This window comes from Zalophus californianus, chromosome 1 (genome assembly GCF_009762305.2).
Source record: "Zalophus californianus isolate mZalCal1 chromosome 1, mZalCal1.pri.v2, whole genome shotgun sequence".
Taxonomy (NCBI): Eukaryota; Metazoa; Chordata; class Mammalia; order Carnivora; family Otariidae; genus Zalophus; species Zalophus californianus.
Window position 1 is genome coordinate 17,861,374 of NC_045595.1, and position 14,079 is coordinate 17,875,452.

The following is a 14,079-nucleotide window of genomic DNA, read 5'->3' on the forward strand; positions in this document are numbered from 1 at the left end:
CCTCCGAATTTCTCACCAAAACTGTGGCATACTAGGCAGGTCGTCCTCCGGCAACCTACCCCTCCTTGGGGTACCCCAGCCCTGTTGGGGCTGTTGTCCTGCTTGTGTCCCCTGCAGCCCGCTCCAACTCTGCACTGCCATAGCACAGCTCCCTGGGGTGCCACAGAGATCCAGCCTCAGAGCCCCCATGCTATACCTCAGGCTGACCAAGTCACTTCTCTTCCCAGTAACCTCTGAGGCACCTCCCTCAAAATGCCTCCAGAGTATGTATCAAATTCCCTGGCTTGGTATGCAAGGTCCATTGGAACCAGATCACTTCCAGGAGTGCCCAGCACACCCAGAGCCTTCAACGACCATGTCTGGGCTTAGAAATCAACCCCATCTTCCAGGAGCTCAAACTTAGGGCAAAGATTTGGTACTCCCTGGGCCCAGTGTGCTGCATCTATAAGCACCAGGGTGGGCCTGTAAGGGTTCTGCACTGTCTAGCGGGTTCTCTCAAAGTATGAGGATGACCTAGGAGCTCCAGCTCTGGGTTCTACAAGGCACTTGACAGTTATTTCCTGACAACTGGTGGCAGCAGAGATGAGGGAAAAGCACTGGGGCGGGGCAGGAGTGATTCAAGGGTTGTCTGGGGCCACTGCAAAGCTAGGATGCTGGGTGACTTCTCAAGAGCCTGCTCCTCCACCACCTTTGTCCCGGGACTCTGCTCCCGACTGCCAGCAGCACTCCTCCTAGGAGAATCAGGCCCCTCACTTCCAGCCTGGGCTCCCACTGAACCTGACTGCAGAAGGGCTGGAGACAGAAGAGGGGTCTACCTGCCCACCTGCCTCATGGGGCCAGGACCTGAAGGGGGACTAGGCAGCTGTGAGCGCCGCCAGGTCCTGGCTGCCACAGGTAGATGGGAAGGGGATCATCAGGCCAGCAGCTCAGGGCTTGCCTGGGACAGATCTAGTCAAGGGAGGGGGCTCAGGCCCCGCTGAGCTCAGGGCTATTCTCAGAGCCTGAGTCAGCGGCAAATCGAGGCAAAGGATTCCTGCCCTGCCTGTCCAGGCAACAGTTAGAAATCAAATGGGAACACTATGCCCGAGGCTACCCTCCTTCCAGAATCCAGAGTAAACATACGGAGGTGGCTTCCTCAGGGACAGTCCTTGGCCCTTCCTGGTCTGTCCAGGGGGCCAGGAACTGCCAGAAGGCATATTGCATGGGGCCCACAGCAAAGTGTTTCCCTCCTGAGCCACCAGAGTTCCCAGGCTGGGACCTCTACCAGGGCAAAAGCATGGGTTCCCACACCCTACTCTTGGGACAGACTAGCTAGGAGCATCCCCCACGTGGCTAAATGGAAACATCTGGCTTCAGCTCCCTGCAGGCATCAAAGGCTTCCGGCCTCCATACTGCAGCCCCCACACTTGCCCCTGGCTGAGGATACATCAGCCTGTGGGAAGGCGGAAGGATCGGGGCAAACAGAACCGAGGAAGTCCCTGCTCCCCCACCCACTGCCCAGGGGACTCCATGGCAATGCCAAGAGAAGGACAACACAGCTCTCGACACAGGGCTTTATTGGAGGTAAGGGCATCTGCACACAGGTCTGAAGAGCCGAGGTGGTATGTCTGTGGTGGGGAGGGACCGTGAACCTTGGCCCGGGCCTCTTGCCTGTCCAGCCTTCCTGCCTAGAAACGCAGCCAGAACATGCCACTACGGATCCGGTTGTAGTCTGGGAGCTGTTCAGTGGGGCCTGTGGGGATAGGGTGGGGCGTCAGGGTGGGGTACCTGGCCTGTACAGGGACATCTGGCCCTGCGCCGCACCCGATTCAGAGCTGCCCAGAGCAGCACAAGACAGGCTTTGAGTGGAGAAAGGGAAGAGAACATTCCCCCAGGGGTGCCGAGCCTGTCACTTCATGCTCTGGCTCTTGGAGCCCCACCCCACACACGGAGGTGTCCGTTACCTGGGGGGTGTAGGGTATTGATGGAGGCACCTTGGCAGGGAGTCAGGGAGCTGCTGGGACAGGTTTTCTGAGCAAGAACTCCCTGGCAGCCAGGCTACTGGGCAGAGCCTCTCGGGGGCCTCGGTTTGCGGCTGCCAGTGTAGGCTGGGCGGGGAGGGGAGCACAGGCAGCAGGGGAGGCCAAGAGTAGGCCTGAGAAGAACACAGAGCAGGCTCTCTAGGCCACTCACCCAATCCAGCCACTGCTGGACACTGGTCATAGAAGTACTTGGAGCAGACCTCACGCACCACGCTGGCATCCACGTCCTGCAGGGGAAGCAGAGAGCACACTGACAGGCAGGTTCCCGGGACCACCTCAGCCGGTCAGCGTCACCCCGCCAATCAAGATCTTCCACATGGACCGAGGAGCTGCCCCCTCGGCCAAAGGGGAAAGGCGGGGGGGCCCTCCCTGCCGCAGACCTCCCCAGGCCCCACCCATGCCCTCGGCTTTCAGTGCCTCTGCCCGGCCCTCCATTTACGCCAACCCTGTCGGTGACGCTGCCGAGGGCACCAGGGATGCCCGCGGGAGCAGTCTGTACCATGCACTGTCAGGCCTGAACCTCTCCCAGGGGCCCCCGTTACCGCAATCCGGCTTTCCCACTCAGCCAGGGGGATGCGCCGGCCATAGGTCAGGAGACTGCGTCCGATGTCCTCGCACACAGGAGTGGTGCCTACAAGGGTCAGGGGAGGCTTACAGGTCCCCCCAGTCCAGTCCTAGAGCACAGGTGCTCACTGAGCCTCCAGCTCCAGGCTGCCACCGGGACCGTGGTCTGACCCTGGATCCCAGCCCTCACTTCCACCACCTGCTCCTCTAGCACTGGGCTGTTGCCGACCTGGCCCGCCACCACGTGGATCTGACCCACCAAGCTCCTGGGGGTGCCAGTGGGGACATGGCATGGCCTTCAAAGTTCTCCTCTTCCATCCTGGCTGGTAACGTGGCTATCCTGGGGCTGTTCCTGCCAGGATGCGCTCCATGCCCTCCCCACAGAGCTGCAGGACTCACCATCCAGATGAGACACCAGGGCGTTTCTGAGGAGGTTTTTGCCTCGGAGCACCTCACTCTCCGTGGCACTGGTGCACAGGCGCATCCTAAAATGGGCGGGGGTGGGGGTGGTCATCCTGAGCGACGGGGCTGTCACCGTCCCACTCAAGGGCCCCTCCACAGCCTGGCAGTACTGGGCTGCCACTCACCACTGGCCCTGCAGGAAGAACACCATGTCGTCGATGTTCATGCGATCGCAGACGAAGTGTGCGCCCAGCAAGCCGGTCTCTGCATAGCAGATGTTGAAGGTCTGGAAACTGTGGCACAGCTTGTTGGTCACGGAGACGGCAGCCAGTGGGCTGGACAGGTGCTGCCGGGGGCAAGGATCGTCAGCATCCACCCTCCTGTCTGTGGCCCACACCCTGAACCCCATGGTGCAGGAGCCCACGGCCCCGGCCCGCCCTGTTCCCCGAAGGCGGGGCCCCGTGCTCAGCCCAGCACTTACCGTGCCGCCACCGTAAGTGCAGTCGTAGTGGCCTATGATGGCATTGGCCACTTGGAGGGCCACATTGTCTGGACTGGCCCAGCCAGGCCCCTCTACCGCAATAGCTACATGGGCCAAGGGCAGAGCATCGTCGCGGTGACGGATCTGAAAAAGCACACGGCGAGACTGAGAGAGCCAGCACACCCAGACGACAGCAGAGGTACGAGGCGGGGGTGAAGCGCGCACATGTGCGTGTGAACACGGGTGCCTGGGAGGCAGCAGCCACAGGGCCCGTTCCGCACCCCGAGGCATCTCTGGCGTCACGAAGCCAACCTTGTTCCCCCGGGTCCCTCAGGAGGCCCGGGCTGAGAGCACCACCCCGGCCCACAAGGCGGCCCACCTCGCTGCCCGTGAAGCGGCACGGAGCCAGAGTGGGCACGGTGTCGTCCAAGTACGTCTCCGAGACGCTGCTGAGGTGCTTCTGGGCGAGGTCGAGCAGCTGCCGGTGCTCCACCCCTGCCGAGACACAGGGTGCCGTTAGCGGCCGGGCCACAGGGTCCGGGGAACCGCGCACAGGCGGAGGACCCCACGTCCCATCTCGGGGGGGAGACGGCTGAAGGAAGACACGACGTGGACAGGGGGAGTGAAGAGAACCCTCCACAGACAGACCTAGCCTTGTGGACGGGGCAGGCACCTCAGCGTGGAAGAGCATCCACCCCCTCAGCCCCAGGGAAGCAGCAGCATGCTGGGCATAAGGATGGGTCCCCAGGGGGGTGCGTTCTCCCCCACGCTGAGGACAAGCCTGGGGCTCCCTGGGCACCAGGCCACCTGCCCTGCTTCTCCCTCTGACCCCCTCCTCAGGCAGATCCTGGCTGCTGCCCTGGGGGAGAGGCTAACGAGAGGGCACAGAGGTGCTACTGCAGGGCCATGACTAATTCTGGGGACATTCACAAATAATGTTGTGACCTCAGTCCCCCAGGGCCCTGGGGGACTGCACATCCTCGCCTTTACAAGAGGAGGTCTCTGCTGCCCCAGCATCTGGACCGGTCGGTGCTGTGGCTGTGGGCAACCAGAGAGCCTGCCAGGCACCTCAGCCTTTATTCCTTCCTTCCCTGAGCTCACACCCTGCTGGTCTCAACACAGTCTCACATGTCACTCGCTTAAACTGCCCTTGGTCCCCCGGGTCACAGGCCCCACGGCCACCAACCATGCTCTTCCCAGCAGTCCTTTTCACCCACCCGGCTGCCAAGGCCACAAGCTGGAGAAGTATCCTCAACCCCACTCCTGTCCGCTCCCCACCACAGCCAGACGTCCTTCAGATTTCTATAAAACCATCCTGAGTCCAACCCTCGCTCCTGCCACCTCCCACCAGACACCTGCCACAGCCCCTCCTGGTCTGCCTGCCTATGCTCTGGCCCCCACGCGGCAGCCAAGCATCGGGCCACGACACAGCCCTGTCCCTCTGCTCAGGTTCCCCACCCCCCACCTCACTGACCCGCCCCCCCCATCCTTTAGCTCTTGCTTCCAACATGTGCTTCAAAAGCACCCCCTAACCTCCAACCATGCAATTCCCGGTCTGTCATCAAATGTGCATCGTCACACCCCAGTGTCTGGCCTGCTCACTAGCAAGGCTGCAAGAAACAAACCTCAGGGCTTTTATCTCCCACCAGCCTGCCAACTGGGTCTCTTAAGGGACAGGTGGGGCTGAGAAAGGCCTGTACTGAGGGGGAGCGGCAACCCTATGTGGCGGGTACCAGTGGCGGCGGCAGGGTGGAATCCCATCCCATCTCAGAGGGCCTGAGAGAGAGATCACTCTACTCAAGGACAGTACAGGAACAGGGTCCCCAGGAGTGCAAGATCCCCTATGGTCAGAATCAGGAGCCCTGGGCCCCGGTAACCAAGGCTGGTGCCCACCCAGCCATTACCACAGAGCTTCGGCGAGCCCAGCACTCACCTCCAGCTGCTGCCAGCACCATGCGAGGGGCCTTGTAATGCCTGCTGAGGTACTCGGTCAGGTCTGCACGAGATAGCTTCCTGCAAGACATACGGCCAATGGCTCAACGCCTCTCCCAAACCAGTGGTCTGGGTCCCACAAAACAGAGCTGAAGAGACAGACAAGGAGAGACATGGCTTCTCCGGGGTGCAAGCCCTAGCACACCCCTCAATCCCCTTCCCCATCTCTGCCACCCAGCCCTCTGGGCCCCACCTCACGTCTACACTCAGGACAGGCTCAATCCTTCCTCTCCGGGGAGGCTGTGAGCTGATACTGTGAGGCTCTCAAGAGGCGGCGTCAGAGCTCGTCCCACCAGAGGACAAAGAGCCATGCAGATAGGAACCCAAACGCTCCCTCCCTCAGGTTGTCAGGACACACATAAAATCATACCCTACAAGGAGGCCCGCAACTCGAGTGAAGACCACATAGGCATTCAAAAAGACCCCCAGGAACCATGTGGCAACAGAGAAAACCTTTCCAGTTGTGCAAATTAAGAACATATATGGGTGCCTGGGTGGCTCAGTTGGTTAAGCGACTGCCTTCGGCTCAGGTCATGATCCTGGAGTCCCGGGATCGAGTCCCGCATCGGGCTCCCTGCTCAGTAGGGCGTCTGCTTCTCCCTCTGACCTTCCCCACTCTCATGTGCTCTCTAATAAATAAAATCTTTAACAAAAAGAAAAAAAAAGAACATACAAAGGCACAGGCCAACTAAAAACAAACTGGTGTGGATGGGGCTTGAGCACGGGCCAGCACGAGCCCAGCCAACCCTCACCTGACATTCCCGCTCGGCCCCTCCACAGCCTGGGCTAGAGGTGTGCCCTGGAACGCCGTGGCATGCAGGTAGTCAAAGACCACGTCCCGCATACACGCATCGTTCTCCTGAAGCTCCTGGAGGATCACATCACGCTCCTTCTCAATCTGGGAGTCTTCTAGGCTGCAGTTCTGCACAATGTCGGCCAGGAGCTCCACAGCTGGATGCAAGAAGGGCAGGTGTAGGCACCAGGTGGGCCACTGCAGGCCAGTAATGGCACAAACCGCCCAGGTCTGGCACGCCTGGTTGCCCTACTACAAGAGGATGCTGTCAGGGTAACCCCATTCTTCAGCCAGGCCGGGCTCCTGGGGGCCTGTCCTCTGCACCTCTGAGGTCCTATACCCTTGTCCCTGCCCCTCCTCCAGGCGTTACCTTTTGGCAGGTCCTTGGATAGTGCCTTGATGTAGTAAGCTGTGTGCTCCCGGGTGCTATAGGCATTGAGATGGGCTCCCATGCTCTCCACCTCCTTCTCCAAGGCATTGCCAGGCCGATTCTTTGTTCCCTTGAACCAGGTACCAATAGGATCAATCAGGAGCCACATGGGAGCTCAGGACCCCTATCTTCAAAGGCCAAAGTCCCGGCAGGATCATTGGTCCACAGGCACCTCCTTCAGCAAAGACTACGGGGATAGAGGGCCTACAATCCATGCTCACCAAGTGCTGAGCAGGCCACAGTATCATAGGCTGACAGAACGGAGACAGCCAGGGGCCAGGAGAGAAAGGCACGGGCAGTGCAATCCAGAGCCCCATAGTAGCCTGGCCATACCAGCACTCTCTGTCCCCTTGCTGACAGTCACGTTCAGGTTAGCTCACATCAATGTGCAGGTGATGCTGCCATGACCTACTCTACCCCCATGCCATTTACACGACTGTGTGTGTGCTCATGGACACCTCTCTGTGGCTGCTGCTGGCTAGACTACCCACCCTCTCCTGCTCCACACCCCGACCCCTCCGTAGCTCCTCCTCCAGTTTTTCACTCATTCAAAAAACTCAAGACTTCATGCCAACACAGGTTGGCAGTCCCCACCCTCAAGAAAGCTCAGTATTTACTTCTACAAACAAGAGCTGCCTGGGTATTCTGCCAGAGGAGAGCATTTCACAAGGAGGCAGGCCAGCCCAAGTCTATGAATTTGTTAAAATGCACGTGTCGATCAACGTGTTTCATACTTCCACGCCAATGCACGCATACAACACAGGACTGGCCTCTCTGGTGAGGAGTGGGGTCCTGCGGCGCCCTGCATTTTTTTTCTGGCTCTGGGGGTCTTATGCAGGGGTGATCAGATAGGTGCTCACTCAGGAGAGGCTAAGCCCATGTGGTTCTTTCCAGAAAAGCCAGCCAGAGAGTGCCCCCCAGTTGAAGCCCATAATTGAGGAGGTTGACTTTGCTAACATGCATTCTCAGGAGGGACAGAGGCAGCCCTGACCCCAGGGGAGATGCAGGACTTCAGGAGCCTCACCTTGAAAGCCAGATGCTCCAAAAAGTAACCTGCCCCATTGTTCTTCTCAGTCTCGTAACGGCTGCCAACGTCAATCCACACCCCGACCTGGACAAGAAGCCATCGACAAAGGTAACACGCAAACCACCCCAGCCCCCACTTACACACTACCCTGGATGACTCAACAGAAGCCCCAGACAGGGGGTCACGGTCCCAGGGTGCGGGAGAACGGTCTCAGTAGGACCCCTGTGCTTGGAGCTACAGCTGTGCCGTGGGCACAGGCATGGCTGAAAGACATACTGTGTCACTTCTCCTTCCCATTCTATTTGTGGACTGGTTCCCAAAGAAGTCTCTCTAACTGTGCACACACACCTAACCCCATTACCATATGAAACTCTTCTATATTCTGTTCTCACTTTTCAGTTGATTGTTTTTTCTAGGCAAGTAACACATCCTTTGCAAACAACTTATTTTCTCCTTTCTAAAAATTATACCCTGCCTTTGTTCTGATGATTTTGTCTTTCACCATTAAGGAACGAGGCAAAGGTTTAGACACTGATCATTTTATCTTATTAAGCAAGGAGCCTTCATTCACAATTATTAAAAAAAAAAAGTTTTTAATCAGACTCGAATACTTAACACTGCCAAGTGTCTCCTTGACACCCAATGAGAGAATCTCGTAATTTCCTCAACAGCTTCCCGGTGTGCCATGTAACACACATCACCCCACACAAGTCACATAGATCTAGTCTTTTAATTTAATATTTGCTCACAGCTGATTTAAATTTTCACATCTACTTTCCCAAGAGACGCTGATATACATACCATATATCAAAACTTCTTCCACTAGTATCTGTTTCACAGCTAACATCTCAGAAACAAAAATTAATCTTACAACCCATGGTAGCTTTTGGTTATCATCGACGGCATTCTATCTCTGGCACTAAAGCACAGTGGTGCCCCTTACAATCTAGAGCATCTCCAGAGTCCATGAAATATAGCATTCTCTCCCAAACTTTCTTAACAGGCTTTGGCTCAGTTTATATTAAGTGCCATGTAATACAGAAGTTGCCCGTGATCTTTTACTGTGTTTAGTAACAACTTGTATCAAAGGACATTATTTGTTCCTGGAAAACTGAAAGAATTTACCAATAAAACCACTTAGCCCTGGAGTTTAGGGGGGAAGAGGATTACGTCTTGAGAATCTTCTCACCTATTCATATATCTAGCCAAGATTTCTCTCCTTAAGTCAATTTTGAGGATTTGTGTTTTTTAAAATCTTGCTTCTTTGGAATCTTCAAATGCATTCCTCACGCAAGTGCATAAGCGGTCTAGCCAGGACATTATGACTTTGGGCACTCCATGTCTCTGAAACCCATTTTCCTCGTGGTAAAATGAAAAGAGGATCACTTCTCTCGTATGAGCTGCTTAAGAAAACGCTGCAAAGAACTTGGCCTCCTGCTTGGCAGGCATCATATGCTAAGTGAGTGTTAGTTACAGTGAGGAATGGCCCAAGAAGTCAGGCCTAGCTGGGGTCGGGATTAAGGTAGTAGAGTCAATCCAGCGGTGAGTGAGGAGTCCGACCCAAACCACAGAGGACTCGAGCCCAAGGTCACACCCTGACCTGATAAAAGACGCCAGGCGCAATATGGAGGCGGCCTCCCGAGAGGGGCCCCCGCTCACCGTGCAGGTAGGCTGGGAGGACTGCTCGGAGGCCACTCGCAGCCCGTTGTCCAGCACGCTGACCTGTGTCTCTGGCACGCTCTGAAGAGCTTGGGCGAAGGTGGCGGTGCTCCGCAAGGCAGGCGACCTCAGCAGGGCCGGCTGCTGAAAAGGGACGACCGAGACTGAGGGCTAGGTTGCGGGATCTCTCCTCGGCTCCCAGGCCGGCAGTGGGATCCGCATCGCCGCCCCCCGGACAGCCGCGAGACTCCCATCCCTGCTCAGCGCCGTGACCTTCGCACGGCCTGACCCCAGAACCTCCCCAATCTCGACCCTCCGCCGCTAACAGTCCGCTCCCCGTCCGCGTGCCGAAGCCCCGCGCTCCACGGCCTTGTGCTCTCCGCTGTCGCCTCACCGAGCGGCGGGTGCTCAGCAGCACTCTCGTCCCGGTCCCGGCCGCCCGGCAAACTGCGGAAGCCGCCATCTTCTAGCTCCGGTGGGCGCTAGGTCGCGCCACGCAAGCGTAGAGGGGACGCGGCGGCGTCCGAGGCGCAGGCGCACTACCGCAGACATGGCGCCCTGCCGCCTCCTGGCGGAGACCAGGAATATCCACGCCCGCTGGTCCGTGGTTCTGTCCGCAAGCCCACCGGTACCTGCGTACTTCAGCCCACCTGGCTGTCCATGCCAGTGCGGTTCCGTCCTCGGCCCGGTCCATCTTTACCCTTCATCCATGGGAAGCAAAGTGCGCGATGTTTTTAACGAACCGCGGGCGCCCCGAATCTACTGCGTGCACGGAGCTGCCGCGCGGGCCAGGGGCGCAGCCGTTCCGTGTCCGGGGATGGGAGCCCCGGGGCTTAGGCACCAGCGTGGGATGCTGGGACTCCGAGGTAGCTGCTGATCACGGTTTTCTCTTTAAGAGGGTGAAGTAGATTGAGACGGTTGACATCGAAGGGATTTAACAAGATATTGCTGAGAAAAAGGAACGGTTTAAAGACTATTTGGGTGGAGAGAATATGGATTCCGTTTGTTCGTAGTTGACACTGGCACTGTGCGTGTGCGCTCTCATACGCCCTGTGAAACTGAGTTCAAATTCAAAGTCATCGACCGTGAGCCACATTTCGGAGAGGAACGTGTGAGAGAAGCGTGCCGCTGCTCTGGGTTCCCGACTTCCGTGCGCACTGCACACTGTAGAACAAAGAAAACTCAGTCTGGGGTTTGGGAAATAGGATTCCTTGTTTGGAACACAAAACATACACAAACAAAACAAAACGATGTGGCTTTTCTAATAGACCCCATTGGAAAAAAATCCGGAGGAACTCACTTGAAACTTCCAGCCGAGTGACTTCTGGAAAATGGATTGAAGGGAAGGAGAAGGATGTTACCATATTTACATTTCTGTGTTAATACAGAATTTTTAATTTTTACAAAACAAATGTTACTTTTGAAAGAGCATACCTCTGAACTCTGCTTTTACATGATTTATATGTGATTTATTGTACTTCTATGTGATCTTTCAAAAAAAAGTCATTCTTAAAATATAAAAAGCAGACAGAAGATGCTTAAGTGTGTGTTTATTAGTATTTTGTGGTCTAAAATTATATTATGATTTAGACGTGAAAAATAAAAAGGAAATAGAATCGTCTAATTAGTCCATCTTTCCACTTTTTTTAAAACTTTAAAGAAGTTTTATATTTACAGAAGAGTTGAGCAGATCGTAGAGTTCCCCTTTTATTAACATCCGACATTATTGAGGTACGTTGGTTGCGATTAATGAGCCAATGTTGGTCCACTATTATTAACTAAAGTCTATAGTTTATTCAGATTACCTTAATTTCTACCTATTTTTTTTTCTGTTCTAGGATTCCATCCAGGATACCGCATTACATTTAGTTGTCACGTCTCCTTAGGCCCCTCTTGCCTGTGACACAACCTCCCCCAGTGGCCACCACACTTCCCCGAAGAGGTCACTGCATGCACTTCCTCTCCTCTCATTCTCTCCCAAATCCACTCCAGCTCCAGTCCAGTCCTTACGTCACTTCTCCAAATCCACACCTGTCATGGTAACCAGTGAGCTCCATGTTGCTAAATCCAATGGCCTCCTTTAGCGTGATTGGCCACTTCTTCCTCCTTGGAGCCTCATCCCTTCTCCACCTTCAGGTTTCCACCCTCTGCTCTTCTTGTCCCACCTCCCTGGACACTCCTTCTTAGCTCTTCAGGTGGTTCTTCTTCACCTCCCAGTGGTAATAGCCCAGGCCTCAGTCCTGGCTACCTCTTCCCTTCCTGATCAAAATTTTCTCTCTTGTCATCCTTATGGCTTCAGTGCTGTCTGTACATACAATGGCTCCTGGATTCCCATCATTTACTCACCATCTCCCTTGGAGGGCCAACATCTCAATTAAACATGGCTAACACTGAACTCTTCACTCTCCCTTCCAAACCTATTCCTCCCACAATTGCCTTCATCAGTAAATGACACCTCCATTAACCCAGTTGCTCAGACTAAAAATCTAGGAGCCAGTCTTGACTCATCTCTCAAAATTCACACCCAATCCTTTAGTAAATTCTATTCCAAATAATTTCTATATCCAGTCTTCCCATCCCCTTTCCCTATCCCCACTGCTACCTTGGAGTGCGAAGGCAAGGACAGTGATAAAACCAGGAAGTGCGTGATGTTGTAGAAGCCCGGGGGAAGTATGTGTTTCAAGAGGTTGGTCAAAAAAGGAAATGTTTACTAAAAGCAGCAGGCATTGCAATGACTTGGCAAGAGTCTTTGATGATTCACTGATCTTTGGAAATTACTTGGTATATGGAATGAGGTGAAGTAAAAATATCCTTTCCCCCACAACTGAATTCTCTAACAGCATTTCTTTTTTTATTATTAAGTACTCTCTATGCCCGACGTGGGGCTTGAACTCATGACCCCAAGATCAAGAGTCACATGCTCTACCGACTGGCTCAGCCAGGTGCCCCTCTCACAGCATTTCTTGACCAGACCTTCTTTCTCTATCCATCTCTATCCATATCTCCTTTATTACCCACCCCAGGGATTCTCAAACCTGTAACCAGGTCTGTGTGGGCTGCCTGAGAAGGCTCTGGCACTCACTCTTCTCATTCAGTATTTATTTGATATACTCACCAGTTTATTATTTTGGGCCTTTTTCATGTTTTTTTAACTTAATTTTATTTTTTTAAAGATTTATTTATTTTAGAGGGAGAGAGAGAGAGAGAGCAAGAGCATGAGCAGGGGAAGGGGCAGAGGAACAGAGAGAATCCTGAAGCAGACTCCCTGACTCCCCACTGAGTGCAGAGCTGGATGCAGGGCTCAGTCCCAGGAGCCTGAGATCAGCACCTGAGCCAAAATCAAGAGTCGGCCGCTTAACTGACTGAGCCACCCAGGCACCCATGGTTTTTGTTTTTGTTTTTGTTTTTTGTTTTTTTTTTTTAATCTGGCTCAGTTGGTTAAGCGACTGCCTTCGGCTCAGGTCATGATCCTGGAGTCCCGGGATCGAGTCCCGCATCGGGCTCCCTGCTCAGCAGGGAGTCTGCTTCTCCCTCTGACCCTCCCCTCTCTCATGTGCTCTCTCTTTCTCATTCTCTCTCACAAATCAAATAAAATCTTTAAAAATAAATAAATAAAATAAATAGTGCTAACATTTATGTAAAATTTAGTATCTTAACTCATTAAGTGTATAATTCAGTGGTATTGATTACATTCAAAATACTGTGCCACCATCACCACTATCTATTTCCAGAACTTTGTCATCATCCGAAACAGAAACTGTACCCATTAAGCAATAATTCACTATCTCCTCCTTCCTCCAGCCCCTGGTAATCTCAATTCTACCTTCTCTCTCTATAAACTTGACTATTTTAAATATATTGTATAAGTGGGATCATACAATATTTATTGTTAAAAACAAGAGGCCCAAAGTGGAGTCATTTATGCTAAGTCTCAAACCACCAAACCAACCTTTTTGGATGTGTGTACTCATGTTTTTCATCAGATTTGGGGGGAGGAGTTGACCATTATTTATTCAAATGTTTTTTCCTGCCCCTTTCTCTCTTTCTTCTCTGTTCAGAACTCCCACAATGCATATATTGTTCTGCTTGATGGTGTTCTATGGGATCTGCACATTTTTTCGTCATTTTTCTTTCTGATCCTCAGACTTGATAATTTCATTTGCCTTACTTTCAAGTTCACTGATCCTTTCTTCTGCCTGCTCCAGTGTGTTGTTGAACCCTTCTAATTCTCCATTTCCATTATTGTAGTCTTCAGCTGCAGCACTCTTGGATCCATTTAAAATTTTCTCTTTATTGATATTCTAATTTTATTCAGACATTATTTTTCTGATTTCCTTTAGCTCTTTGTCCATGGTTTCCTCTCACTAATAATTCCATTGCCGGGGCTTACTCAGGGATGTTTTCTGTCAAGTTCCTTTTTTTTTTTTTTCCTCTGTGAACAGGCCATATTTTCCCATTTTTTAGCATGTTTCATAATATTTTGTTGAGAACTGGACATTCTGAGTATGACATGTGGCAATTCTGGAAATTGAATTCTCTCACTCTTCAGGGAATCCTGATTTCGGCTTGTTGAGAGGTGGAGCCATCTGTTTATGATCTTTCCATACTATTTTTACAAAGTGTATATTCCTTGTTGTGTGCAGTAACTGAAGTTTCTATTCTGTTATCACTTTGGCCAGCCAGTGACCTCACAAAGATTTCCTTAGATGT

At 53.3% G+C, this 14,079-nt stretch overlaps 1 protein-coding gene across 2 annotated transcripts; it reads right to left on the reverse strand.

The window, feature by feature from the left end:
• Window positions 1-1,539: 1,539 nt before the first annotated feature.
• On the reverse strand, window positions 1,540-9,919 carry LOC113917309 (cytochrome b-c1 complex subunit 1, mitochondrial). 2 transcript variants are annotated; one of them, XM_027585031.2, is made up of 13 exons: window positions 9,764-9,919; window positions 9,370-9,513; window positions 7,708-7,794; window positions 6,624-6,753; window positions 6,213-6,411; window positions 5,402-5,481; window positions 3,848-3,963; window positions 3,469-3,612; window positions 3,173-3,333; window positions 2,985-3,070; window positions 2,564-2,652; window positions 2,173-2,248; window positions 1,540-1,732 (listed from the first exon to the last, which is right to left on the reverse strand). In XM_027585031.2, exons 1-13 carry the CDS (start codon window positions 9,830-9,832, stop codon window positions 1,668-1,670), a joined length of 1,446 nt encoding a protein of 481 aa, XP_027440832.1. In that variant the 5' UTR covers window positions 9,833-9,919; the 3' UTR covers window positions 1,540-1,667. The 2 variants fall into 2 exon arrangements, with proteins under 2 accessions (XP_027440832.1, XP_027440833.1); XM_027585032.2 differs by having other exon boundaries at window positions 9,370-9,510; window positions 9,764-9,915.
• Window positions 9,920-14,079: the final 4,160 nt, after the last annotated feature.

What these genes read in the sequence shown, in the direction of transcription:
- LOC113917309 (XM_027585031.2), bottom strand. Translation starts at nt 9,832, where the DNA reads ATGGCGGCTTCCGCAGTTTGCCGGGCGGCCGGGACCGGGACGAGAGTG. An exon ending in GGGCCGAGCGGGAATGTCAG is followed by an intron (nt 5,482 to 6,212) that starts GTGAGGGTTGGC and finishes TATGTCTTGCAG; the next exon opens with GAAGCTATCTCGTGCAGACC. An exon ending in GGTGCTGGCAGCAGCTGGAG is followed by an intron (nt 3,964 to 5,401) that starts GTGAGTGCTGGG and finishes GTGTCTCGGCAG; the next exon opens with GGGTGGAGCACCGGCAGCTG.